Source organism: Tympanuchus pallidicinctus, unplaced genomic scaffold (genome assembly GCF_026119805.1).
Source record: "Tympanuchus pallidicinctus isolate F22 unplaced genomic scaffold, pur_lepc_1.0 scaffold1, whole genome shotgun sequence".
Classification (NCBI taxonomy): Eukaryota; Metazoa; Chordata; class Aves; order Galliformes; family Phasianidae; genus Tympanuchus; species Tympanuchus pallidicinctus.
In genome coordinates, this window is record NW_026294618.1 from 102,945,246 (window position 1) to 102,970,721 (window position 25,476).

Sequence of the window (25,476 nt, forward strand, 5' to 3'; positions counted from 1 at the left end):
CAGTAGTCAATTTGATATGCTTTTGCTTTAAACGCAGTTAATAATAAACTGCGTTTCTAGGCATGGTAGAACTCTTTTTATATTGAATAGGTTCCAGATCAGTGACTTCTTTTAGGCAATACTAAAAAAAAAAATAAAAATAGGGACCTTTCCACCATTTTCCAATTACTCTTTAGTGCAGAAGTGTAGGTCAAGAAAGGTGATACTCAAACCAAATTGTAAAAAAGTGATCTGTAATGAGTAATGGGCATCTCTTATACTAGCAGCAATTTTTCAAGTCACTGCAAAGATTGGTGCAGATAAATCAGAATCTGTCTGATAGAAGATCACAACACAGAAAAAGGTAAGAGTTTCCAAATGGTATAACTGTGTGAGGTAACTTTATTTTCATAGAGTATCTGAGTTACTTTGTCCAAAGTAATAAATGAAACGTGTTTTACTCCCTGTTTCACTGCCTTCTATAGAAATGAGACGTGCGTAGCTGATCATGGAGAGGCTGTTAGTGAAGTGGCTGCTTCAGCCCTGCTGCGCGAGTCCTCATTCACAAGTCCCAGAGCTGGGCAGCAGAAACGCAGTGCTGCTCAGCACCAACACCTCCAGATGTGCAGGCTCTGTCCCTTGGGGCAGATGTTGGCATTTGAGCCACCAGGTGGCTGTCTCTTCTTTGCAATGTCTGCATTTGTCCTTGCCCAGTGTCTCTTGGTGAACTCCCACATCGTGCTGCTGATACAATACACATTGAATCAAACACTTACACATATTTTTTACAAGACTTTTTTAAAAAGTGCATATTGAAAGTACAATCAACATCTTTATATAATACAGAAGATTAAATTTACAAATATGAAATTACTACTGAATACTGAATAAGACTATGAGTCTTATTTAGAATTTCACTCTTTGTATCAGTCAATCTGATCAAGTGCAAGTAAAAAGTTATTTGCATTTTTTTTTTTTTCCCCTGTGAAGCTTTCTTTGTATGTTTGCAAATATGACTAATTGAAACAGCAAAATATTTACAGGCTGGCAGTCCATGTGTTGACGTAAGGTTCTTGAGTTGCAAGCAGCAGTGGTGGTTTCTCATCTCTCCAGTTCTGCTTCCAGGATTTCTCCCCATGTGTCAACATCCATCGGATACATGCTTTTCTCCGGCAAGTTGTTTTGTGAGTGAACATTACTGTATTTCCCACTGAGCCATTCTTGTTTTACTTTGCTTTTCCAGTAGTTTCTTAGTAATGTGATCTGATGGAAAAACAGACAGCTAAAATCTTGGAAGTAAACGGAATTAAGCTGCATTCAATACGGATAAGTTTTTTGCACTGGAAGAGTTAGTGCCAGAAAAAGGATTTGGAATGTGTCTTTCATACCTGAATGCCAAGCCCAAAATTGGGTCTACTTCCATCTTTTATAAGTTAGGTTGAGGATCATTTCTTGCCTAAGTTCTTAGAGGTTGAAAATGATGGGGAAATGAAAACCCTAAACAAGAATTCATCTTCCTCCTTATTAAAAAAAAAAAAAAAAAAAAAAAAAAAAGCCTTTCACTTTCTCTTCCTGTTTAGGTTTTTTATGACCTTTAAGTCTGGCTCATGCTCGTAACACAGGCTGGTTGTATTCTTCTACTCAACCAGCCTTTTAGTGCATGAAATGCTTGCTTTGTCTATTTGTTGCTCGTCCCCCCTCTAAAATAGAAACAAAATAGAGATCTGGTGCAGAGAGATTTGTAAACTGTTGTGCAAGAGCTGAAAGATGGCTACATTTGGAGGTCAACACCTTCCTGTTTAAGGCAGGGAGTGTGAGTCCAGAATTCTTTTAATTACTATTTTTTATATTTTGCTTGCTCTCTTTTCACACCTCACTGTGTGCACTGTTTGCAAATGCACCAGCTCAGATAGGGTGGGGATCACCCTCTAGCAAGGTCAGAAGAGTAACTGTGAAACCATTCCTTTCCTGATCTACTTCAGTTTGGAGGCTGGACTCAACACTGTTTAGCACATCTAGCTGCTCTCTCTTCAGCGCAGCCAGAACCTGGAATGTATCTATGTGTGTGTAGGCTGTTCCAAAACAGCATCTGCAAGCTCCTGTGAGCTCCTTCTTTCTTTTTGCTTACCCCAAGTTCTTCCTCCTGGATGCATGTTGCTCAAAATGCATTGAGAGAAAGCTATCTGGAATTTTTTCTTCACAGGCAGCATCATTCCAGTGAAGCACAACAAGAGCTCATACACCATCAGACAGACAGGCTATGCTATTTGGCCACCTGGGTGCTGGGCTGGCTCACATTCAGCCAGCTAACAGCCCCACAGCCTTCACCTCAATCCAGCTTTCCAGCCACTTTGCTTTGGTGATCTTGGGACTAACTAGAAATCGAAGAGCAAGCAAAGGAGGTTCTGTGTAGGAAAGAAGATATCGGAAGTAGAAAAATGATATAGACGTTTCTATAGGGAATGTGTTTGTGTGTATTTAACTGGATTCCCAGTTTGGTTTCGCTGCCGAGCCACGCTGGCATTACAGTGATTCTCCAAGCATCTGGCATTAGCCTTGGACAGATGAGAAACACAGATTTATGTAATCTATTTGCGTATTTCTGCCACGAACCCCAAGAAGCTTCAAAGCTGCCACCACCATCACTCACGTTCCATTTACCTTCCACGAATATCCACTTCCCCTGTCGCCATCGATCTCCCGCTGGCAGACAGCCCTCACTGTTAAGCAGTGGTTTTTCCACAGCCAGTCGTTGCCGTCAATGGCGAGCCGCCATCGCCTGCACGTCATGGCAGCGCTGCACAGGCTGCGGGGGTCGAGGGAGCTGAAGATCCGCACGCTGACTTCGGGAGGCAGGAGCGCCACAAAGTCGGCTGGAGCTCCTCTCCTCTTCTTGTCGGGAGGGAGAAGCGTCGGTTCGCCACAAGTCAGCGACTGCTTGTTTCTCTTGGCTGTCTTCTGCATCATTCAGAGCTCTCGCCGAGTCAGGTCGGCAAGCCTGAGTGAGGAAAGCGCGACAGTTAACGAGCATCCCACGTTACTGCCGCCTGTGTGGAGTTATGGATGCCGCCCCGGTGGCACGGCAGTGCCATCAGCTGACCCTCACTGCTGTCTCCTTCCACACCCTTTCAGCCCGCGGCCGCGGCTAGCCGGCCCTGAGCCGAGCACAGGTGCGCTGCGGCGCGGCGCTGACTGGACCGCCCGTTCCCGCCAAGCCGCTGGCGGCCGCAGCTCGACCGTTACCGCCGCGCGCCCCCGTACCCGTCCGCCTCTGGAAGCGCTCCGCCATCAGCGCCGCGACTTGTTGACAAACAGGGCGACCTCCGCGGCGCATCGCGCATGCGCGCGGCCCTTGTCGCAAGCCGTGCCGGGACTCGTAGTTCTCCCAGCCGCGCGTCAGATAGCGGCGAGTCTCGGCGGCGGCAGCGGCGGACTACAATTTCCGGGCTCGTGCTGCCGCGCCGGGAGGAGCCGGGAGGGATTTAAACACCAACAGCGGCCGCGCCCTCTCGGTGTGCGGCTGGGGCGGGACGACGTGAGCGAGCTGAGGTCGGCATGGCGGGCGTGCGGCTGGCCCCGTGTGACGGGGGCTGCCCCGTAGCGCTGCCGCCCGGGGAGACTCTGCTGGGACGCGGCCCTTTGCTGGGTGTAAGTGCGGACGGGGCGCGGCCGGGCCGTGAGCTGAGTGCTGTGCTGAGCCGACGACTGTGCTGCCTGCAGTCGTCGTTTAGTGATGTGGGGTGGAAATGGGTTCGGTGGTGTGGAAGCGATGGCAGCGATGCCGTAAATCAGTTGATGAGGAAGCTCTAGGACTGAAGGTGTCGTGTTAGAAAGCAGGCTTTCTTTATTATCCGTGCTGGGTGCGTGGGGGCTGAGCTCCTCCTATCGTGCGCGCCTCGCACGGAAGATCTCCAGTTTATACACATCATACACAGGTTTTCCTGGTGATTTTGTATTCACTGTTACCTGTTCAGTCACTGATTCCAAGGAGAACATCCCTATTTTCTTTGTACAGAGGCACTGTAGAATATCCTTATTTACTTGGTCCGGAGTCACAGCTCTCTGTTATTTCAACAAACTGCAGGGCTGTCAACCAGAGAGCTTAACGGAGTCTTTACAACTTCTATCAGAACTGTCGTCTATAAGGACTGTTCCTGCCACGTGCTGAATGGGGTGGGAGTGGTGGGGGATTTGCAGTGTTCCTGCAAACACAGGTCATCATAGAATGGCCTGGGTTGAAAAGGACCACGATGATCATCTGGTTTCAACCCCCAGCTATGTGCAGGGTCACCAGCCACCAGACCAGGCAGCCCAGGGCCACGTCCAGCCTGGAAGATGTCTTTGCAGCAATGCAAGAGGTGCATTCTAGCAACTCTAATTTGTCCTGAAAGCAGAGTGTTACTGTACTGTTATTTCTCATTTTCTTTTGAAGCAGACTTTTTCTTCCCTGGTCAGAGTGTTTTTTGTGCTGACAGTGATGCGGACATCCCATAGCACATACTGGTAGCTATTTAAAGCCTGTACACTTCTTGTGTTTCTCTTTGTTGTGAGATGTCAACAGTGTCTTCAGCCACTTATGCCTACTGCGTGATCGTGCAGTCATGCAATAGTTGAGCTTGGAAGAGACCTTAAAGCCTGCCTGGTTCCAACCCCTGCCATGGGCTGGCTGCCCCCCTACAAGTTCAGGCTGCCCAGGGCCCATCCAACCTGGCCTTGGGCACCTCCAGGGTTGGGGCACCCACAGCTCTGTGGGCAGTAATGATGCTTAGCAGTGAATAGAACAGTATTTAGACACCCTGCCCCATCCTGTGTAAATGAATTAACTAATGTAAGAATGAAGTATTCATTAAGAAAAAACAAAACAAAACAAAAAAAGCCACTTGGAGTTTCAGTATGTTCTTGTGAGAAGTATCTAGTCTCTGGAGCATCTGGACTTAGGCTTTTAAAACCAGATCCGAGCAGCTGAGTTTCAGATCAGAGCAGCAGATTTGCAAGCGCTCAAGTGAGAGCTTGCTAAGATGTGCTGGATTCCTTAGGCTTCTGATTCTGAAAATTGGTTCTTAAATATATGGATCTCACATCGCTTTCTTATCTCCTTTTCAGATTACTGATAAGCGAATATCCCGAAAACATGCCATATTGGAAGTGGTGGGTGGCCAGGTTCGCATCAAACCGGTAACTTCAGTCTCCTTATTTACACCTGTAAAGCCAAAATACAGCTGCTGCAGTTTATTTTAGGTTTTCTTGTGATGTTACACTTGTGATTTGAGAACAGCGTTCAGTTCTCCTTGCTCTCATTTCATAACTTTTGCTTTCACATTCAGTGTCATTCTAACTTCAGGTAATATTACTAATGTTTTCATACAGAATAGTGATTGGGTGAATTAAATAAAACACTGCAGAGGTTTTGTATGTTACTTTGTAGTCCTGCTTTTGCTTTTGAGACAGAGATGCATTCCCTTTACTGATTTTCCCCTGATTCTTCTCCAAAAAAAAATCTCTGAATTTGCAACCTTTGCTCTTCAGCAAATCGGAGAATGATAGAATGGCCTGGCTCAAAAGGGACCACAGTAATCATCTAGTTTCAACCCCCCTGCTATGTGCAGAGTCGCCAACCACTAGACCAGGCTGCCCAAATAATAGTCTTTTTTTCTTCTTTTCCAAATAAACCCATTTGTTGTTAGAGGGAAGTTTTAAACTTACTTACTCAAATGCTTGGCTTTCTAAAAATTGGAGGTGTTTTTGCAGTAATTAACTCATCAAGTCTTCATATAGTTACAGTGAATTGGAGCTTGTGCGTAGGCTATGCTAAAACATTTAAGATATGTGTGGATGCTGCTGTTTCTGTTAGAACAGAGTTGTGACTCTTTTGCTCACCGGTGCTGTGAGGGCCAAGAGGAGCTGCTCTGGTGCCACAGGTTTATTTGCTCTGGTATCTCTCAGTTTCAGGCTTCATTATTTCAAAGACTTGACTGAATGTTGTAGGAGTTGTGTGCCAGTGGCATTTGTATCCTAGTTCTTCAGTCCACATGCTGCTAACTCTGCAGATGTGAGCTGTGGCCCTCGTTTCTAGGTCTGGAAACCTGCTAAGACCACGTTTACTTGTGTTTTCCCCACTAGTTTTGAAGTTTACCTTCCCACCAGTTCACACTTAGTTTTGTTTTACATTGTGTTTTTAATTTTGTTTTATTGGGTTGTGTTTGTTTGTTTTATTTTTTAGAATCCAATTGGACTGAAATGTTAAATATCAATTTTAGATATTAAAATAGCAAACCACCTTTTCACTAACTAGTTCAGTTAATTGTGCTATCTTGTGTATATGCCTATTTTGTCTTTAATGTTTTGCTGTTGCAGCTTTGCTGTAGCTATTCCTATGGCGAATCTGCTTTGTATGATAGAGCTTGGTGTGTGTTATCCAGCCATGTTATGTACATGTGTGCTTTTTTAATGCTGGCTGTTCTTTCTGTCCCACAGATTCATGTAGATTCATGCTTTTATCAGTCTCCTGAGAATGGCCGTCTGCTACCATTGGAAGCTCATGAATGGCACTCATTGAAATTTGGTGATAGCTTTTCCCTGATGGTTGACAAATACATCTTCAAGGTCCTTTCTGCTCAACCTGTGGAGAGTGCAGACAGGTATCAATATCTGCCAATTATGATCCTGTTCTCAGCGACAGCTTTTTTTTTAACCATTAAATAGAGTCTTTTTCACATAGGGCCCCAACAGGTGATGCCCAGAAACCACCAAGGTGTATATGACAAGTGGTCTCAATTCTGGGAATATGGTGTTCTGTATTGTATGTGCTTCAGTGTTATTTAGTTTAATCCTCTTCTTGGAGAGTGTTAACAGCATTGCATGAAAGTGTTTAAGAGTGAAAGCAGTGGTTTGATATTGCTTGAAAGTAAATTTAAGTACTCCAATAACTATATCTGTGCTCATCTGGTATTATGCTTTGCCTATGTAACGATACGTTCCCTTTTCTATCACATTAGTTTGAAATGATGTTAATTACTTGCCTGAAGGAAGAAGTCTTAAGTACCACTGCCAAATGCTGAGTGCCTTCCATAGTCATCCCCATATCCACGTTATGTGATCCTGCCATAACTGAAAGTAACTACATTCATGACATTTCGACTTGGTATTAGCTTATCATGAGTACTATTTTCTAACATTTGGAGAGGAAAAATAAAAAGAAATAGTGTCAGAAGGATAGTTCTCATTTTGATGTTAATCAGATTTGTTTGCTTCCACGCTCATTAGAATGTTTGATTTATTAGGTTGTGTTATTAGATTATAGTATTAGAGTTGAAAACTGGTTAAACTTTTCTTTAAATAAAACTTAAGCAACATCCTCATCATTGAAAGCTGTTAACTTCAGAAAAAAAATGGTTTGCTGTGTTCTGATATTTGACCAATGGCAAATATCCTCAATGCAGCATGATATTTACATCAAAAAAACTCAAGTCACTAAGTCTAGAAAGTCAAATACATGTTTTCAGTTCAAAGATGACAGTAAGAAGTAAATGAACGTAATTTGAATAAAAATTGTGTTGTTTCTTATGTAGAAACATGGCAATTTACATTTGGGAGGGAGCTAATACTGTAAACAATTCAAAAATGGATTTAGAGCGCAGCAAATTGCAAGCAATGACTTCAAGTTTTGTTGTGGCAATGGCTATTATGTATAATGAACTTAAAAAAAGCTAAAGCACTACAGCAGGGATCAGTAATTATTGGAAAATCACTGGTTCAAAATTCAGCAGAAGGTAGAAAGACATCTTTATTTCCTCTAAAAATTGATGTAAGAGCGCGTTAGGTTCACTTTGTAAGTTTAATAGCAGAAGTTCAGATTGGCTTCTGTGTAAAAGAAGTGCGTGTTCATATTCATGGTGGGTTTGACTACTTAAGAATGATTTTCTTTCCTCAGGAATAATGAAGATGCAGAAGCAGCAGTAGGTGTTCGCCCTGTTGAGATATCTCACAGTCCATCATTATCTGAGCCAGCATGTTCCACCTCTGAGATGCAAGGTAGCACAGAAATAAGAAGCAGTGACTCTACTTCCACACATCTGGTGAGTGCTTAATTTTTTACAGGAAAATGTGGTATGTGTAAGGATGTGTGTCTTTCTGCTTGTCTTCTTGAGAAGTCAGCTCGGGCAGACCAGGTTATTTGCTCAAAATATATTTGTTTATCGATTGGCTTATATGCTACAGAAGTATATAAATTGATACTGTAGATTTGTGTTTATGGCAAGTCTGTTACAGTCATTTGTTCTCTGAAATACACAAAAAATAACATAGCTGTTACTACAGGAATATTTTGAGCTAATATTTTGAGCTCAGTGCTAGAGCTGAATGTGGCACTACAGAGCCGTGCCAGGTTCTAGTCTCTTGTCAGTTACTGCCTGCAAAAGGAATTATTCCTAGGGGAATAAGAGGTAGTTCTTTCAATCAACCTGAAAAACTCTAAAATTCATATCTGGAGAAATTGTATTGCAGATGCCTTGAGCTGCCTGTTCATTGGAATCATGCAGCAGTGATGGAGTTGTGTTGCCAAAATCTTCACAGGCGCGTGTAGGTAGCTGTGTTTTTAGAGCAAGCTTTGTGTGTTATTTTACTGTCTGTGAGTAAAATTGCCTTCAGACAGTCTGAAAAATTCCTTTGGCTCCATAAACTGTTTTTCTTAGAGCTTCTGTTGTATGTAAAGCATCACAGTGCTTGCTAAAAGGGACACTTTGAGTGACATGGTTATATGGTAGGTAGTAACTAAGTACAATGAATGAAATGTTGGCCTTTGTCGGAGTAGGGATTCCTGGATTGTTTACTTACCTTTTAGCAGATAGTGCCAAATTGGTGGTATTTCATTAAACAGGTGCATATTAAACATAACTTTGGTGTATTTAACTTCTTACAATGTTTAGAGTGTGATTTCTTTCTGAAGGAAGCGATTGGAAGAATGCTAGCAGAACTTTTTTGACAAAAGTTTTTTGACAAATAGGCATTTGTTGTTTGTTAAACCCATTTACTCCTATTGTTTTTTGGAAACTGCATAGAACAATTATTTTAGGATCTTGCTGTGAAACTTTCAGTCTTCAGTCTTTTACACATTTATTCCAAAGGTCTGAGGAACTTTGTACTGAATGAAAGCTTTAATAAATGCCATTTCTCTGTGGATAAAAACTATTAGCATTTTCAGGCAATGGGCACTCTCTGAAAGTTAGTAACCCAGGCTACTTTTGAAGGATCTGACTGACGACAGACTTGTGTTCCAGTTTTACTCTCTTGTAAGTGACAAAAAGTATTGAAGAGTAAGTATTGTTCCAGGTTCCATTTTGTGATGATGGTGAAGGTGAACAGTCAAAATCTATTCAAAGGAAAAGGGTGCTTCCATCATGGATGCTGGAAAAAGACCTCCTGGTTCCAAGGATTTCTGAGCCTATAATGAAAGGAGGTAAGTTCACAGTGTAGTATGTTTGCATATCAATATTCAGTATATGTTGATGTGTATTTTAAAGCACAAGTATTACTCCTCTAAACAAAGTCCAGTTGGAGTACAGGAAGTGGAAGAAGTTGTTGAAACCATGCTTGCACATCTGCTGATAGTCCTCCTGGCTTTTACCCAGTGTTATACTTAGAGGTAACTTTAGATTTCCACTGTGTTCAGGGTTTTATGTAAAAACCCTCACTTTTACTCACAGCTTTGAGTAAAAGCTGTGTTCCAAAAGTAACATTTTTTTTTTTTTTTTTCTTCTTTCAAGGTGATAGAAACAAAAAAAGCCAAGGAAGGGGAAAAAGCGATATGGAATCTTTAAAATCAGAAGTAAGTATTCTGCAGGGAAAGAGATCAGCTTCTGAAGAAATTAAAGAGAATTTTGAAGATGAAGAGCAAGATGAGGAGGAAGGGAGACGACTGTCCTCTTCATTACAGGTAACATTTTGCTGTTACCAAGATGATGGTATTTCAAAAATGTAGTTGGCAATGTCACAGTGTAAGGTTGGGTTTAGAATTTAACTGTGTGTTCTGCTTGTAGTTTCTGTTCAACACTTGTCCAATGAGCAGGCATTTCAGAAACAGCTCTGTAACAAGGAAGCTTTCAAAGACTTGATAACGAGTGTTTTTTGTGCTTCCTTCTCGAGACCTGGGATCTGGGCTGTGATTGTTCCATAGAAACACCATACTTCCAGCTTTGCAGCAAGAGATCTGGAAGATCTGCTCTAGTAGTCTCACTCAAGTGGCTTTGGAGCATGGTTTGTTTTTCTGAGAAGTCTTTAGGGGATTAGGTGATGGATGATGATGCTGATATAAGGCAGCTGTGGACTTTACCCAAACTAGTGCCATTCTAGCTGGTTAAATTTTGTGGCTGGAACACTGGTACAAGCCCTATGAAACTGCTACGTTTTGAAGGAAGATAGTGAGGAGTGTAGTAATGGCATTGCAGTAAGAGTCAAAAGTGGAGGGGAGTAAATCATCTGAAATCTAAAATTGTCTGTGATTGTGAGCAAGCAGAGTCTTCAGTCCAGCAAGGCAGTGAGTCAGTGTGTCTTCAAAGTAAAGCTGCATTTTTAGGGAATTATGTGCTTACTGATAGTGTCCTGCTAATAATGAAAAGATGTTTGTTGTTGATTGTTCCCACCAGAATGAGTTTTGAGGGTCATAAACTAAGGCTTGTACTGATTTTTAAATGAACTAGTTGGTGTTTCAAGCCTCTAACACTAGAACTGCTTGGATCTGTTACAAGATTTGAAAAATAGTTTTCATTCATACGCTTCATTATTTTTCATGCTGCAAAACGTGTATTTGGATTGTTTTTGAATCTTTCTTATTGAAATTACCTACTTGTGGAGAGTTTGAGCTTAATTGTGGGTAGTTTGAGCTGATTACTTGTGGGTAGCTTTGATATAATGTAGTATCTCTTCATCTGAAAATGTTTTCTTGAGTAACGTTAAAGCTTGTGAGTGACTGTTTAATAGCAGCCTCATTTCTTTCTGCTATTAAATAATTTCGTAAACGTTTATCTCAAGTACAGTAAAAAAAAAAAAAAATTGACTCCTGAACTCTGTAGGAGGAAATAATGATTACTTTTGCTTGCTCAAACCAGTCACAGAAAACTGAAACACTGAAGTGTTGATATTGCAGGCTAAGAGCAAGACCCTCAACTCAGCTGTCGTGGCAGCCAGCCGCCAGGTGGCGGTGCAGTCACACACATGCCAAAAATGAATGCAACCTGTGCTGCTGTCTCATTTTTTTTCCCATGCTAACAGTATTTTTCTTCTTTTAATAACTCATCACAAGATCTGATAACATGTGATTAATTTCCTGTGTTTTATCTAATGAGGGTAAAGCACGTGGTAGTGGGGGTCCCCACATGGGAGAGGCAAGTTAGGAAAAAGTAATTGAGTCATATTTCTGCATATGAAAGCTCATTTCCTTAATTGCTATTGTTTGAGCCTTATGTTGGGTGTCGCAGAAGAGTCATTTTTGACCCTGAGTTGACTTACTTAATATGGTGCTGCAAGGATCACTTGAGATTCCTGCAGAGTTTGCCATTTCTTAGTAGTATTGCTGCTCACTTACAGTTGCCTCAGGCTTTGGTGAACTCGTTAGTTTTGCATTGAAAAAAGCAAAATCAAATAGGAAGCAATCAGTCTATTTTCAAAGTGTGCCGAACACATCAGTGCAAACTCAGTATGAATTCACAGAAGGTGGCACATCAGGTAATAAACTCTAGAGAGTAGAGACGTTTAAATAGTTATTTTACAGTGTCAGGGTTGTTCAGCTTTTAGTATGGGTATGCTTCCAGGTTACAGCTTGGTTATGTATCTTCTGCCTCTGAAGCACTCCTCTTTTAAGTGTATATTCTACTTTTAAGTGTACATATTCTAAATCTTGAAATGCAGGATTTGTCAAAACTGCAATATTAGCCTGATGAGCTGTTTTATGCTTTAGCTCATGACCTTAAATCATTCCAGATGCCTTAGAGGTGAGATTAAGCTCAAGGTCTGTACTTATTGATTCCCATATATCTCTTATATATAGATAACCCATGAATCTTGGTACTTAGGTATTAAAATTGATTCTTGTAAAGTAATGTATGTTCTTCTAGAGTCTGCTGTATCCTGACATGTATAACCCATCTTAATTTTTAAGGAGCAGTACTTTTAAATTTAATTTAAACTAAAATCCTTAGACTACTTAGAGGCCAAGGTGATAGGAGAGAAGCATCTACTTGTGAAGGAACTGAGGCTGAGGATGTAAGCTCTAGGATAAGGTTTTCTCTGCATTCTGTGCATGTTCTCAACCTCAACTTTGCATTTGGCAGCTGTATGTAGCAGCTAATTGGACTTTGAGAAGTGGAGAAGATCATTTTGGAAACTGGAATGACAACACAAGGAAGAGTTTGACCTTAATGCTTTGAATTCTGTAGAGTGTAGATTTTCAAGTTGTTCAAAACGTAACTTTTTTCCACAGAATGCATCTGGATTTCCTCTTGCAAGTACCATGGGAAACATGGAAAGAAAAGGCAAGACTGAAACAAAAACAGCTGGAAGTTCTGTGGAAAAAAGTAACAGGCAGCTGCATAGTAAACGATCTAAACCATCAGGTCAGATGTCCAGTAAGATAAATAGACTTGAGGAATCAGAAAACAAAGGACAGCTTACTTGTTCTACAAGCCAACAAGCTCCCGGGGGCAGGACTTCACCTACTGGTGCCCAGGAAGGTGCTTATGAGCCCAATGCAGATATGGATTACGACACTGAGATTTCTTATACAACCAAAGGTGCTGAGGCTTCAGAAAGCTCCAGAAAGATAAAGCACAAGAGGACGCCTTGCATGTATGGAGCAGCCTGTTACAGGTAAAGCAAACTTAAAACAAACTGAAGCTGGTATATAATTGAGAAGTAATTTATTAGCTGTGGAACAGAAAACAGCGAAATCATCACAAGGTTTGATATTGGGGGGGGGAATCTTCTGGTAAGCATGGGAGTGATAAAATTCTTTTTATGTGATTTGCTTCTTAAAATACAAAAGGAAGAGCCAGGTGGTCTTGTTAGCTGCTAATACAACCTAGCAGGGGATGAGGTACTTCAGCAAGTTAAAAGATAAAGTGGTAAGGGAAATAAAGGAAATAGGCAACAGAAGTCCATTTTAAAAGAACAAATAAACAAACCTGTATATGCCAGCCAGGCACAAGTAGCAGCAAGGAGAAGAGGTGTAAGTGGTACAAACCCAACCTAGACCCTGTGGGCTTGTTTTATTAACAGATAAAAATTTTATGAGAGTTTTAGTTGTGGAAGTAATTGCATGCCGTGTGACTTGAACATTCAAAGTAATTTTTATCTGTCTTTCCTAAGTAATGAAGAATTATGTTTATTGTAAGTTGGCCAGCCAGGTTTCTTATTTAGCTTCCACTCACTGTCTAGAAATACAGCAGAGCATACTTAGAAACTCCATGTTAACCCTTATCTGGTTCCCTTCTTTGGTATGTTTCAAGTGAAGTGCATTTCTTTTGTTCTCCCTCTCTTTTTGGTGACTGAAGATATGTTGTAAAAGTTTTCTGTGAGGTACAGATGTAACAAAGAAGTCCCACAACATCAGGATGGAACATTTGGGTGTATGTTCTGTTGCTAGTTTCTTCTGCCCAGAAAAGATTTGGCATGCCTTGTGTTGCTGCATCAAAGAGAAGATGCAAACTCAGTGGTGATCTTGAAGTTAGCTAGTGAGCACTGTAGTAGAAGGTGTCTTTGAGCTCTGAATTCTTCCATGCAGACAGGAATGCAAGAGAAAGCTAATCTAGGAAATAGTCAGTGGGTCCAGTGATGTTCAGGAAGCTTGAATATTAGTGAGAACAATCTAGCAAGTTCATTGTGTCTAATGCCACAGACAGCAGGGGAAATCAAAAGCTCAAAGATGCAGTGTTAATGATTGTGTCAAATTACCCCTTTTCATATCTTTTTCATGTCTGTTTTTGCCCTTAATCACTATCTTGAAAATATTTTGCTAGTCCAGTAAGCTGATCCAGTAATACAAATGCAGCATCTGCCTTGCTTTTTGTTTTTGTCTCAAACTAGTTTTCCTGCATATGTGAGTTGGGTGGAATTAAACATTAGGAATCCTTCAGTAAATCAGAGGATTAAGAAAACATGTTTTAGTTACAAATAGTATGGAATATTGGTTAGCAATATTGAGGCAAAGTATTGCATCGTAAGGAAAAGCACGGTATGGGACAATGCACAACAAAATCTGACTCAGTCTGGTTGCTAGCAGATCCACTTTCATAAGCTTGTTGGTTAGGGGGATGGGTTTATACCTTCCAGTGTGAAGGTTTTACTATGTCATTTCTGTAAGCTGGTGGATTCAGAAGAGACTGCCAGGTGATGGATAACCAAGGGTGATGGCTGCAGGTGGTGACAGCTGCATTAGAACCTTCACATTCTGGCCATTACATCCTATATGCTTGTTGTTCTTGCTTTGACCTACTGGTGCTTCTCTCAGCATACATCAGGCCCTTGTGTAAGCTGTGGTAGCCAAAACCTGATCAGAAGTGGAGCGAGTAGTTAGAGAAGTACAACTCACATAGCACATTTAATTGTATCAGGTGTTGTGCTCTTACTGATCAAACCTCTAGTGCCTAGAAAAAATAAATTTCAAAACATTCAAACGAATGAAAGCCTTTATAAAAGGGAAGAGATGTGCATGTAAGCTTTAGATTTTCTGCAAGGAGGGCTGTTGATACAAGCTATGCACATCTCTGCTTATATTTGTTTTGCTAGATATCATTGGACAGCACCTAGGAGTGGAATAAGCACAAGTTATCCAGGTAAAGGTAAGATAAAAGATGTTTGTACTAGTTTGAGCATCTGAAGTACACGTTTAAGATGCTTCACAGACAACGTGTAATTTGAGGAGCATGATCTGCTGGCCCAAAAAGCCCTGAGCATATTGGAAGATACATCAAGAATCTTTCCTTTTTCTTCCTTTTCCATTATTCCTTTGGAGTTTGTTTGATTTGGCTTTGAGGAGGAAGATCAAAGTTCTGTTGCTCAAGTAGGGTTTGAAGAAAAATTTTGGAAGAAAATGTGCATCTTCTAAAATATAATAGCTTGTCTAAATGGCAGCTATTAGGAATTCTTTCCTTGGTAAAAATAATGAAGTACATTTCTTATTCTAGGAAAAAGTAGAAAAATGATTTCGCAGAACACTAGTTGCTTCCATATCCCCTTGAGGAGATGAATTATGTCTTAAATGATTTTGAATTCTTGCAAATATCGTTAATAAGTTAGTTTTGTGCACTTAGAAAACAGAGCAAATAAAATGATTTGGTTTCATCTCATTTATTTTTAAATGGGAAAGGAAATGAGCAGCCAGCTCCACGGTGCCTGAATTTCATTTAGGAAGTGATGTTTTCTGAGAACTTGTGGTAGAATAAATGACAAGTAAATGCAACTCTGCAGTAGTATCTACTGAAATAGTATTTATTTGTCCTACAGCTTGCAAAAATTAGCAGAAAAGACCAGGTCAAGAAGGCTGTCACCTTTGTAAATACATAGAAGGGATGCTGTAACTTCTTAGAAGTGGCTCATTGAAGAGCTTATCTGTAGTTCTTGTGTACTCAAAGGAGGTAGTGTGAGAAGTCACTGACGTGTTTTCTGGGTGTCTTTGGAAAAATCATTTGTTAACATATCCCATATTCCTTGCTTGTAAGTGTTATATTTGGAAAAAGTATCTCTTAAAGAAATCATAGGAAAAAAGTAGATGTGCTTGTGGTAACAGCATGTTAACTGTGTCATTTTTGTAGTGTTTATTTTTTATCTGTGTCCTGAAATCACAACTCATTTTTCTGTTTGTTTTAATATCACTTAGAAGTTTTATAAAGCATTAAAGTTCTTTAAGTGGTGTTTATAGCTTCCTTGTCTTGCGTTGTGCGCATTCCAACCTATTGACTAGAAGCAGTTACACAGAGGTCAGTTAATAAACCATTTTGTTTGCTACATCTTGGATCCTTCCTGTGTAAACAGTATAGAGCAGAAGGCTGTTTATGCCAGAGATGTGCTCTCACTGCTTGCATTGCTGATTCAGCCACATGCAGAGCTGTTATGTCTTGTAGTACAGCTTCATTTCCTCATTGCTCAGATTGGAATGGGATACTTCAAATAAAATGCCAAGGTAGCCAAGGCAAACTGTACAAACTAGTTAGTGAACTATTCAGTAGACATTTGGAGTAAAGTGACAGCATTTAAGTAAGAAGTTGTATGCATAACAGAACTACTAGTTGATACAGGTTGTTTGAAGCAAATATATTATCCCCGAGTGTACGTGGAGTCTATTACTGCAGTGGTTTGGTTGCCATGCATTGGGCCTTCCAGCTCAAGCTGAGGCTGCAGTAGTAGTTTCTGTAACTCTTCTAGTGCTCCACAGGGAGCCAAAACTGAGCAAGTCAGGCTATGAGCAGGATTGGTGCTGTGTGATTACTTTAGGAGATGGTACATGGGCTGGAGGTCTTGAACCTTGATATACTGAAGGCAAGTAGGAAAATGGATGTTTTAACTGTTGCTGAGACAAAAACATCCTTCTGTTACCCTGAAAGTAGGTTTTATGTGCTGCATAAACATTAAAAAATTGTACTTGTGTACTCACAGAAGAATGAGTGTAAATGGGACAGTGAATTCTCCATATATGTATTTGTCTTCTACAGGAGGAATCCCGTTCACTTTCAGCAGTTCAGTCACCCTAATGATGATGATTATTATGAAACACACAGTGTAACTCAAGATGACAACGATAACCGCCCCGAATGTCCATATGGAACTGCTTGCTATAGGTAAGAGGCACTGTATGAAATGGCTTTACTTATTTTATAGCTTAAGACTGTTCTCTGCAATTACAAAGTGACACAAAAGCAAAGAGTGGTATTTGAATTAAATCTTGAGTAGAGCATATCATTGTGGCTCATGTTCTTGTCTTGGTGCCTTTTGAAATTTACTGTGGATAGGCTGCTACCTTCCAAGCACTAAAGTCTGTGCAAAATGTTTGGTAGTGATTTCAGCCTAGCAAACATGGGATCTTAACTTCTGGAAACTATTCACTAACATAGATTTTTAACTTTTAACAATAACACCCTTTTTAACTTCTCGCCATGTAGCAAACTCCTTTTTTACCAACACTAATTTATTGCTACGTACGTTGTTCATGCTAAACTTTTAGTTTAAATTTTGATAAAGCATATTTTGAGTCTTTTTTCAAAATCTCTGTTAATTATTATCTGACTCCCTAGAAAGCATAATCCAGGTAGCAACAATAAAATCCAATTTCTAGTTTACTGTAGTTTAGTTTCTTTTAAGTGCTGTTGATTTTCTGTGAGATTGTTTTATTCTATTTTTTCTTCAGTGTTTAGATTTTAAGCATTTATTTAGCAGATCTTTAGCATAGATCAGTTGGAAGGGACATACAGAGATCAGGTACTGCTGCCTGACCACTGCAGGGCTAATCAAAACTTAAAGCATATTGTTAAGGGCATTACTCAAATGGCTTTTGAACACTGGCAGGCTTGGGGCATCAACCCTTCTGTAGGAAGCCTGTTACAATGCTTGACCTCCCATTTTTTTTTTTGTTAGTGACTACTGAATAGTTGACTATATGGACAGAAGAATATATTTTGAGGAAATAGCACTTCTGCTCAGGCATATTGAAACTTTCAGCTGCTGTTAATAGAGCTTGTGTATATATAGAGAGCAGAAACATTTTCCACTTTCTCTTCGAGAAGGCATAGGTGACTCTAAAGAATGTGTTCTCTATGAAATACAACAAAGTGTTGTGGTTGAGTTTATTACTCAGAACAAGAAATCTGGATTTATACCAGTAGTGAAGTTGCCAAGGTGCATTTCAGCAGTGCAGTGGGTACTGAATACAAAAACAAAACACAGAGCACAGAGAGCGTCTTTGTAAGTTAATCAGTTCTTAATCTGTTTAATTATTTTGAGGCAAAGGATATGAGGCACCTGTAAAGCAATGCTAATTCTTTAAACTTACCAACAGATGTGGATTGAAGAGTTTTCAAATAATTTTTGTTGTTGGCTACAATTTGAAGAGAGCGTAATCGAGAGAATGATCTAAACACTATGTCTTAACTTGTGATCTAATTGTCTGATACTGGTGATAGTAAAGAGTACTGAAATAAGTAATTTCTTCTGTTATTGTACCAAGTATGTTGTAGGAAGCAGTACTTCCACTTCCTACTCAGATAAATACGACTTTTAATGCATACATAATGTACTTCAGGATGGCAGTAGCTATGGAATTGTAAATCAAGTTGAAATGCTTGAATTTGTCACAAGTTGTGACATATATATGCATATACATAGCGAAAGTGTGTCTGTATTACTCTGTTCCTTGAAGAATAAAACATAAATAAGCAACTAGTTTTACAAGGCAGTTTTTGAAGCAAAGATATGTTGTAAAATACGCAGTAGCTGCGGTTGCAGACTCATCCTACAAGTTTCAAGCAGTTCCAAAGGGAGTGTCATAATTGAATAATGGATTTTAATTGTTGTTCAGAAGCAGAAATTAGGATAACTGAACTGGTTTTCCTGAAGTTAGAAACTTCTGTACAGAAAAATGGAAAATAGAGCAGAAAGAATTTAAGCAGGCAGTCCCAAGAAAAGCCTGCAGTATACTAAAAAATTAAGAACAATGCCAGCTATACTACACTCAGCTAAAATTTATTAGAGCAGCGTTGCTTAACAGTTTGCAGAGGGATTGTGATGAGGGGGAAAACATTGATGTGTGTTAATTACCTGTGGTAGTCACAGCTTGGAGGAGAGGAACGTGTTGGCAGCCCAACAGTGAGTTAAAATTCTCTTTCGTTGTTCTAAAGCTATTTATTTATTTATTTCAGAAGATGTGAGAAGTTGTAAATTGAACTGCAGTAACATCCTGCAGAAATGAGTGATTCTTCCTGTGGTCGCTCTGTGTGATCCTTCAAAACAAGCAGTTCTTTCCAATGCTTCAGTTTCCCAAACTATTTTATTTGTATCCATATACTGCAAATCGTGGAAGTTACACCTGGGTGTTTCAGACCTGCACTGTGCTTTAATGCACCACAAGTTATATTCAGTTTTCATTCTTCATTAGAGTAAATAATTGGATCAGGTTTTACTGTGTTGAACCAGTGCACGTTACGTGACTTTGGACTTGTGACTTTGGAGATGCATCTCAATTTTGATCAACCAGCTATTTTCTTAATAAGAAATAGTTCTTATTCAATCTGTTTTTAATCTTCCACCTTCATTCTACAAGCACAAAGACTGCAGTAAGGTACTGATCACCAACTTTTATTTTGATGAATGTTGCTTAATGAAAGTGGGTTTTGTGGCTGTAGCTGGGATGTAACATAGAATTTTGTGCAACACAACAAATTGCATGATAGAAAAGGTCTGAGTCTCTGCAAGTCTGTAACGATTCCTTGATTTAAGTCTGAAAACTGTATTAAAGAGAACAATAAATTATAGGATTGTATGATTGTATAATTATATCATTCTTGTACAATTATACAATTTTATGATGACATTTGATTTTTTATTTTTTTTTTTCTTATAGTAAGTTTTCAGATAAAAGGTGAGGGGAATATGGGGAGGAGGTTGGTTCTTAATCTTGTGTTGAGGATTCAACTAACAAATCAGTTCATTTCTTCATTCAGGGTGTTCACCTTCCCCTGATCTGTGTTCATATCCAAAAATACCATGCAGTTCTGGGCTGTTTATGTGTTGAGCACAGGGGCAAATCATGCTTTTGTTGTTCTCTTCTTTTCAGGAAGAATCCACAACACAAACTTGAATACAAGCACACTGTACCTCCAGGTAAGCTAAGCTATTCAATGTAATTAAGGCTGTATACATGTATACATAAACCAACAATGGATACAAAAATGTGAATAACCAGACAGTTTAGACCAGACAATTCTTAGCATGTAATATACAGGAGCATAAAAACCAGATAAAAGGTGCCATGTGGCAACTGGGTATTTCCATGAGCATAGTAATTTTTTTAATGAGTATTAAATAGATATAAATTTATAAATTAAATACAGTATAAATATAAATACAGTATAAATATGGTATCTTACGTTAGCAGATCTCTCCTATCTATTCAGAGCTGTATCAAGAAAATGAAAGCAGGGAATATATTTCAGTAACTGTCAAAAAACTCAGGGAGATGCCCTGCTTATATTTTGTGTGTTCTTAAAGAATTCATAGAGGTACTTCATGGTTTTTTGATTATTGGACACTTTTTTTTTTTCTACTTGAAATCCCAGTGCTATGAAGAAGTCATCAGAGCAAATCTATTATGGACATGTAGTGATAATGTACTTCACCTAAAGAATTAGAATTATGACATTATTAAGGAGTAATTTATTGAGGTAACTGTAAAATATTTAAATACTTCAATTTGGGATTTGAAAATATCAATCTTAAAGACATTTTTCTTGGGGAAGGAATGGCTTATAGTTCCAAGAAAAGGTCATCTGGTGAATTTCTCAGCAATCGTTCAATACAAAATAGTTTTTTGGCGGCTGTGTGTTAGGGAGGAATTTTTCTGTTTGTGAGCACTGCATAATGACTGCAGTGTTGAAGAGGTCAGTCACTTACTGTAGCAGCCTCTGTGAATGACACTTCTCCTGGGTTGTACTCTGTCCTCATTAACAACCTTCTTTTCTTTAGTAACTAAAAGACGAACCCGACAACGAACTTCCAAGAATGGTGAGTGTGTTCTAATTCTGTGAACGGACACATCAGCGTGGCCATAACCCACATGCTTAAGTTTTTAGGCACTTACTAGTGCTGGAGATGCTTGATAAAACTAAGAGAAAGTCATTGTTGTTTCATTTTTAGTGAAAACCTGCTTGCTTTTTCACAGATGAGAGTGCTGAAGTTCAATTTGTGCTAAGCTTCTTGAATGAGCATGTCAATTGCTCTCTGGAAGCAGGCAAGAAATCAATCTGATGTTTTACATTTAAAAATGAGGATGGGTTCTGAGTTCATAAGTTAATGGTGTTCTCTCTTGTACACTGTGCGCACACACACAGCTCAAGTACCTGAAGCTTTGGTCTGAGGCTGTGAAGAAATGCCCATGGTTAATATAAATATTAGTGATCTGGACTGGGGTATACAGTGAGGAAAAAAAATTTGACTTCAAATGGAAGATAATGACAAAAATTGCTCAACAGACTTAGTTGTTAGGTTATCTTTAGATGAAATAAAGGAAATGACTGTCTGGGAGGAAGGCTCTGTACTCAGCCCTAGTAAGGGCACACTTGAGGTGGGGGAATCATCATCCCTAGAGGTGTTCATGGAACGTTTAACATGTATTGAGGGATATGGTTTAGTGGGAAATATTAGTGATAGGTGGATGGTTGGATTGGATGATCTGTGAGGTCTTTTCCACCTTAAAGACTCTTTGATTCTAAGAAGAATTGAATGTGATTTTACTCAGAGATGTGACCTAAGGGCATAATAACATGATCAGAATACTAATGCAGTGTAACTAATGAGAAATTGTGGACACCCAAGGAAAAGGGAGATAGCGTAAACTTGTAGAGCATGAGTTATGCATGTCTATCAAAATCAGGAAACAAAGAAAATAAACTTGTTGAAGATTTGCAGCTGCTAACAAATGAAAGAAGAATGCACTACTGCCATGGTAGTGCCAATACAATGTTGCTGCCAAGACAGAGCTTCACATGGCAGAATTGGTTTAAATGGGTAAATTTGCCAACGCATTTGAGCAATAAAGGAACACTGCAAGACTATCCATCCAAAAGAGCTTGGGAATGTAATGCAAACAGCATCTGTTTCTTATAAAAAGAGGCTTTTTGTCTTTGATGCCTGCCATCAATACAGAGTATTGTGAAGTACTAGGAAAGCAGAAGGCAATTTCATCACAAAGAGGTAAGTTTTTAAGGTAGATAGAAGACATAGAATTAGAAAATTGTGTAATAAAATAGCCTAAGTGAACTAGGGAAAAAACAGGTAGACTACATTCCTCTTGGAAAAGAAGTGTTTAGCATTTCCTTAACCCTTGTTCAGAAAGAAAGCATAAACTATCCAGCATGGATCTTGGTTGAGAGCTTGGGATGTGTCATCTAGCAGGTTGTTGTCTTTTACTTGACGCTTATGAAAGAAGTGAATAGGAAATAAAAGACATATAAAATTATTGAGGAATTCGAGTATAAAATAGCCAAAGGCAGAAAATGTAGGGGCAAAAAAGCCATCTACCAGTAGCTAGAGATTAAATGGCAAGGAAGATGCATAGTTTAGATCCAGATGTAGTCTGCAATGTGTTTTTTTTTTTTTTTTTTTTTTTGTCTTATTTTGCTTAGATAGTAAATCTGGTTAAATAACTCACATTGTTAATACCAGTGATTTGAGGGAAAAAAAAAAAAAAAAAAAAAAAAAAAAAAAAAAGATTGGGACTGCATGAAGAGCACAGATTAAGCAACACCGAAAAACTTTCAGACCCTGAGATCCAGTCTTGGGTTGTATGTAGTTCTTGAAAATCATGAATAATTGATATGATCATAGAGACTAGAACCAGAGAAGTTCTTGCTTTCAAAAAAGAAGCTAGGGAGCTATATGCTAGTCGGCTTAAATTCTGGTTTGGGAATGGGGAGGTCTGATACTGATAGTGAAGAGGTAGAAGAAAATGTGATTTTTTGCTTGTAATTGTATGAAACCAGCTTGGCTCTGTGATATATCATTATGAATTACGGTTAGAGACAACAGGTAAGTCACAGAACCATTGAATAAAACCCTTTGGCTGTGTCCAGCCAAACAATTCCTAATACACTGAACAGTCCATCCTTCAAACCCTCACCTCTTCAATTTAGAGAGAAGGCTGTGGTGAGGGACCATGTCAAAGGCCTCGCAGAAGTCCAGGTAGGTGACACTGATCACCTTTCCCCTGTCCACCGGTGCTGTCACTCCATCATAGAAGACCACCACATTGGTCAGGCATGATCTACCTTTGGTGAAGCCATTTCTGACTTCACTGTAAAAAGGAACTCTGCGTAAACCCAGTAAGCAAAACTTGAGGTGATCAGACACCTTAGTGATAGGTGATAAAGTTCTGCAGTAGATGTCAGAGAGAGGTAACATGGTTCAACTTGTCATGAGGCTTTTGTAAATCTAACCAGAAACTGTCAGAATTAGGTAGGATGCTTCAGTTGATTCTCTGTCTTCTTGGGACAGATCAATTAAGTAGTCTCTGGATTAAGTTTTTAGTTTTATGGTTATGATTCATGAGTGCATTATTACATTTTTGTCCTTCCAGGAAAAAAGGGTTTAGAGGAAGACAGTGATGTTGATGACGGTGAGCCAAATGAATATGATCTCAATGACAGCTTCATAGATGATGAGGAAGAGGAGTGTGAACCAACTGATGAAGATTCTGACTGGGAACCAAGTTCAGAAGAAAAGGAAGATGTTGAAACACTTGTGAAAGAAGCACAGGGATTTGTTAAGACCAAAAAGTAGCTGCACTGAATAACATTAAGAATGTGCAATCCAGTTGTATTAAAATTTGGGTGTGCAAGAACAGAAATTGCTTTGAAAACTACTTTTTCCTCAGTGATATAGGAACTATGGGGAGAGATTAGCTTAATGGTGGTGAAGGGATTCAGCAATAGCTTTCTTTTTGTGTAAATTGCACACTTTAAGTGGTGGAGTTAAATGATTGAGCTCTGGGATTCTACTGTGTGTCAGCTGAAGTAAGACTTTGTGAAACAGAACTTTATCAGCTATTTCTTCTCCAGCATCATTACTTTGGCTGTACAAAATACAATTTTAAAGGTTTATAATGCTTTATCTCTCTGTCTAAATATTGACATCAGAAAAGCCTTTAGATTTGCTGAAACACAATATATACTGTGTTAAATAAAGAGGAACCAGACTTCGTACCTGTCATGTCACAGGCTGATTCTTGGCCATCACTGAGGAAATCTGTCTAAACCATTTTACTTTTCAGTTATTGAAACTTTACATTCCATTCATCAGCTACTAGCTTTCCTTTTAAGCTTTACTTAAGTTATCTTGATGTACAGCAGTTAAATACTGGTTGTCTGAATAACTTCAGAATATCTAAGTGTACTGAACGTCTGATGATGTCTCCACACAAATTATGGTGTATTTGCTTTAATTACAGTACCTGTTCAAATACATGTACATCCCTGGAGCTGTTTGGCTCACCAAAAAGCTGAAATAAAATGACTATTTTTGCACAATTAAACTTACAATAAGCCATGAGGGGAAGAAACCTTATAACTGTGTCTCTGTGGTTTTTCTTTAAAGGCTCTGTTGGAAGATCCTGCCTTCAGTGCGTTCGCAGCTTTCCTGAGCTTTAATTAAAAAAAAATTTGAATGTGTTTCTGGCAGGTGATTGAAGCCATGTTAATTTAGGAGATTTTTTTATTATTATTTTTAATATGGAAATTCAGCAGGGATACTGTTCTTGTGTGACTTTGTGAAATTTTTCCTAATTATGGTTGAATAATAGATATCCAACTGCACTTGGAGCATTGTAGTTGGGTGATGAAATGCTCTCTGCTGGTGAACTTCCAGGAGTACTTCTTCCAGCTGATCACTTTTCTGCAGCATATTCCCAGCATGAAGAAAAACACAGTTTTCTAGGGCTTCAGAAGAAGCAGATATTTGTAGTAATCTCCTGTCTCTTTAATATGCTTTTGCAGTCTTGTGTTTGTTAATGATTTTTATACTGTTATATCTTTGCTTGAAGAGACTGAATGTCATGGAAGCAAACTGCTGTTCAGATCTGTGTTCTGACCATGTAATCTTTCTTGCAAAGCCCTCATAAAGTTATTTAGAATAAATTGGATGTTACTGCAAATTGGTTTGGGGCTAACTTAGGATACACAGTAGTAACTTGCAAAGTGTGACTGCAGTTTCCTTTAAAAATAATGAAAATACAAATGCTTATGATGGGCAACCGTTCAGTTTCTGTTGGCCGAGGACCTGGGTGATACATACAGTGTAAGATAGTTCTGTGACCTTAACCTTCCTCAAGTGGAAACATTCATTATTGTAATGTTATCCTGTGAATGGCTATCTAAGCTGCTCGAAGGAGATATTAGCATTTGGAAAATTGAAATAGCTTTTTGTCACAGGAGGTTCCTAATGAGGTGTGTAATCACAAAAGCACGTGTGCACATGATTCATGGTTTGTGTGATAGTTTAAGATTTACTACTGATCCTTTAGGACTGAAAAAAAAGTGTAGTGTCAAAGGTATTGTGTAAGGGTAGGATGAAGCTGTCTCTGTTCAAGAGTATTTCCCTCATATTTTCTTTTGACCTCAGTGTATGTTTTTATTCTTCTAGATGGAGAATCTTCTGACTGCAAGATATTTGAATGTTGATTGAAAGTATTCAGTTTGTGATGCAGGTAAGATCTCTCAGTTAACAAGAGACTAAATGCCAAGTTCTCCTGTG

The 25,476-nt window shown here is 39.3% G+C and overlaps 2 protein-coding genes across 5 annotated transcripts; one reads left to right on the plus strand and one right to left on the minus strand.

The window, feature by feature from the left end:
* Positions 1–358: 358 nt before the first annotated feature.
* FBXO48 (F-box protein 48) lies at positions 359–3,366 on the minus strand. Of its 2 annotated transcripts, XR_008205812.1 has the most exons (4): positions 3,241–3,366; positions 2,641–2,977; positions 1,021–1,242; positions 359–720 (listed from the first exon to the last, which is right to left on the minus strand). XR_008205812.1 is itself a non-coding variant. In XM_052679318.1 (3 exons), exons 2-3 carry the CDS (start codon positions 2,944–2,946, stop codon positions 1,081–1,083), a joined length of 468 nt encoding a protein of 155 aa, XP_052535278.1. In that variant the 5' UTR covers positions 2,947–2,977; positions 3,241–3,366; the 3' UTR covers positions 359–1,080. The 2 variants fall into 2 exon arrangements, 1 of the variants encoding a protein (XP_052535278.1); XM_052679318.1 differs by having other exon boundaries at positions 359–1,242.
* Positions 3,367–3,480: 114 nt separating this feature from the next.
* APLF (aprataxin and PNKP like factor) lies at positions 3,481–24,877 on the plus strand. 3 transcript variants are annotated; one of them, XR_008205252.1, is made up of 11 exons: positions 3,481–3,627; positions 5,083–5,154; positions 6,454–6,617; positions 7,910–8,054; positions 9,307–9,433; positions 9,741–9,910; positions 12,452–12,837; positions 14,755–14,807; positions 16,677–16,802; positions 19,790–19,836; positions 20,698–20,737. XR_008205252.1 is itself a non-coding variant. In XM_052677614.1 (11 exons), the coding sequence occupies exons 1-11, from the start codon at positions 3,535–3,537 to the stop codon at positions 23,506–23,508; spliced, it is 1,572 nt and encodes a 523-aa protein (XP_052533574.1). In that variant the 5' UTR covers positions 3,485–3,534; the 3' UTR covers positions 23,509–24,877. The 3 variants fall into 3 exon arrangements, 2 of the variants coding, with proteins under 2 accessions (XP_052533574.1, XP_052533643.1); XM_052677614.1 differs by lacking the exon at positions 14,755–14,807 and adding an exon at positions 23,306–24,877 and having other exon boundaries at positions 3,485–3,627; positions 20,698–20,736; XM_052677683.1 differs by lacking the exon at positions 14,755–14,807 and adding an exon at positions 23,306–24,877 and having other exon boundaries at positions 3,485–3,627; positions 5,083–5,139; positions 20,698–20,736.
* The last annotated feature ends 599 nt before the right edge of the window (positions 24,878–25,476 follow it).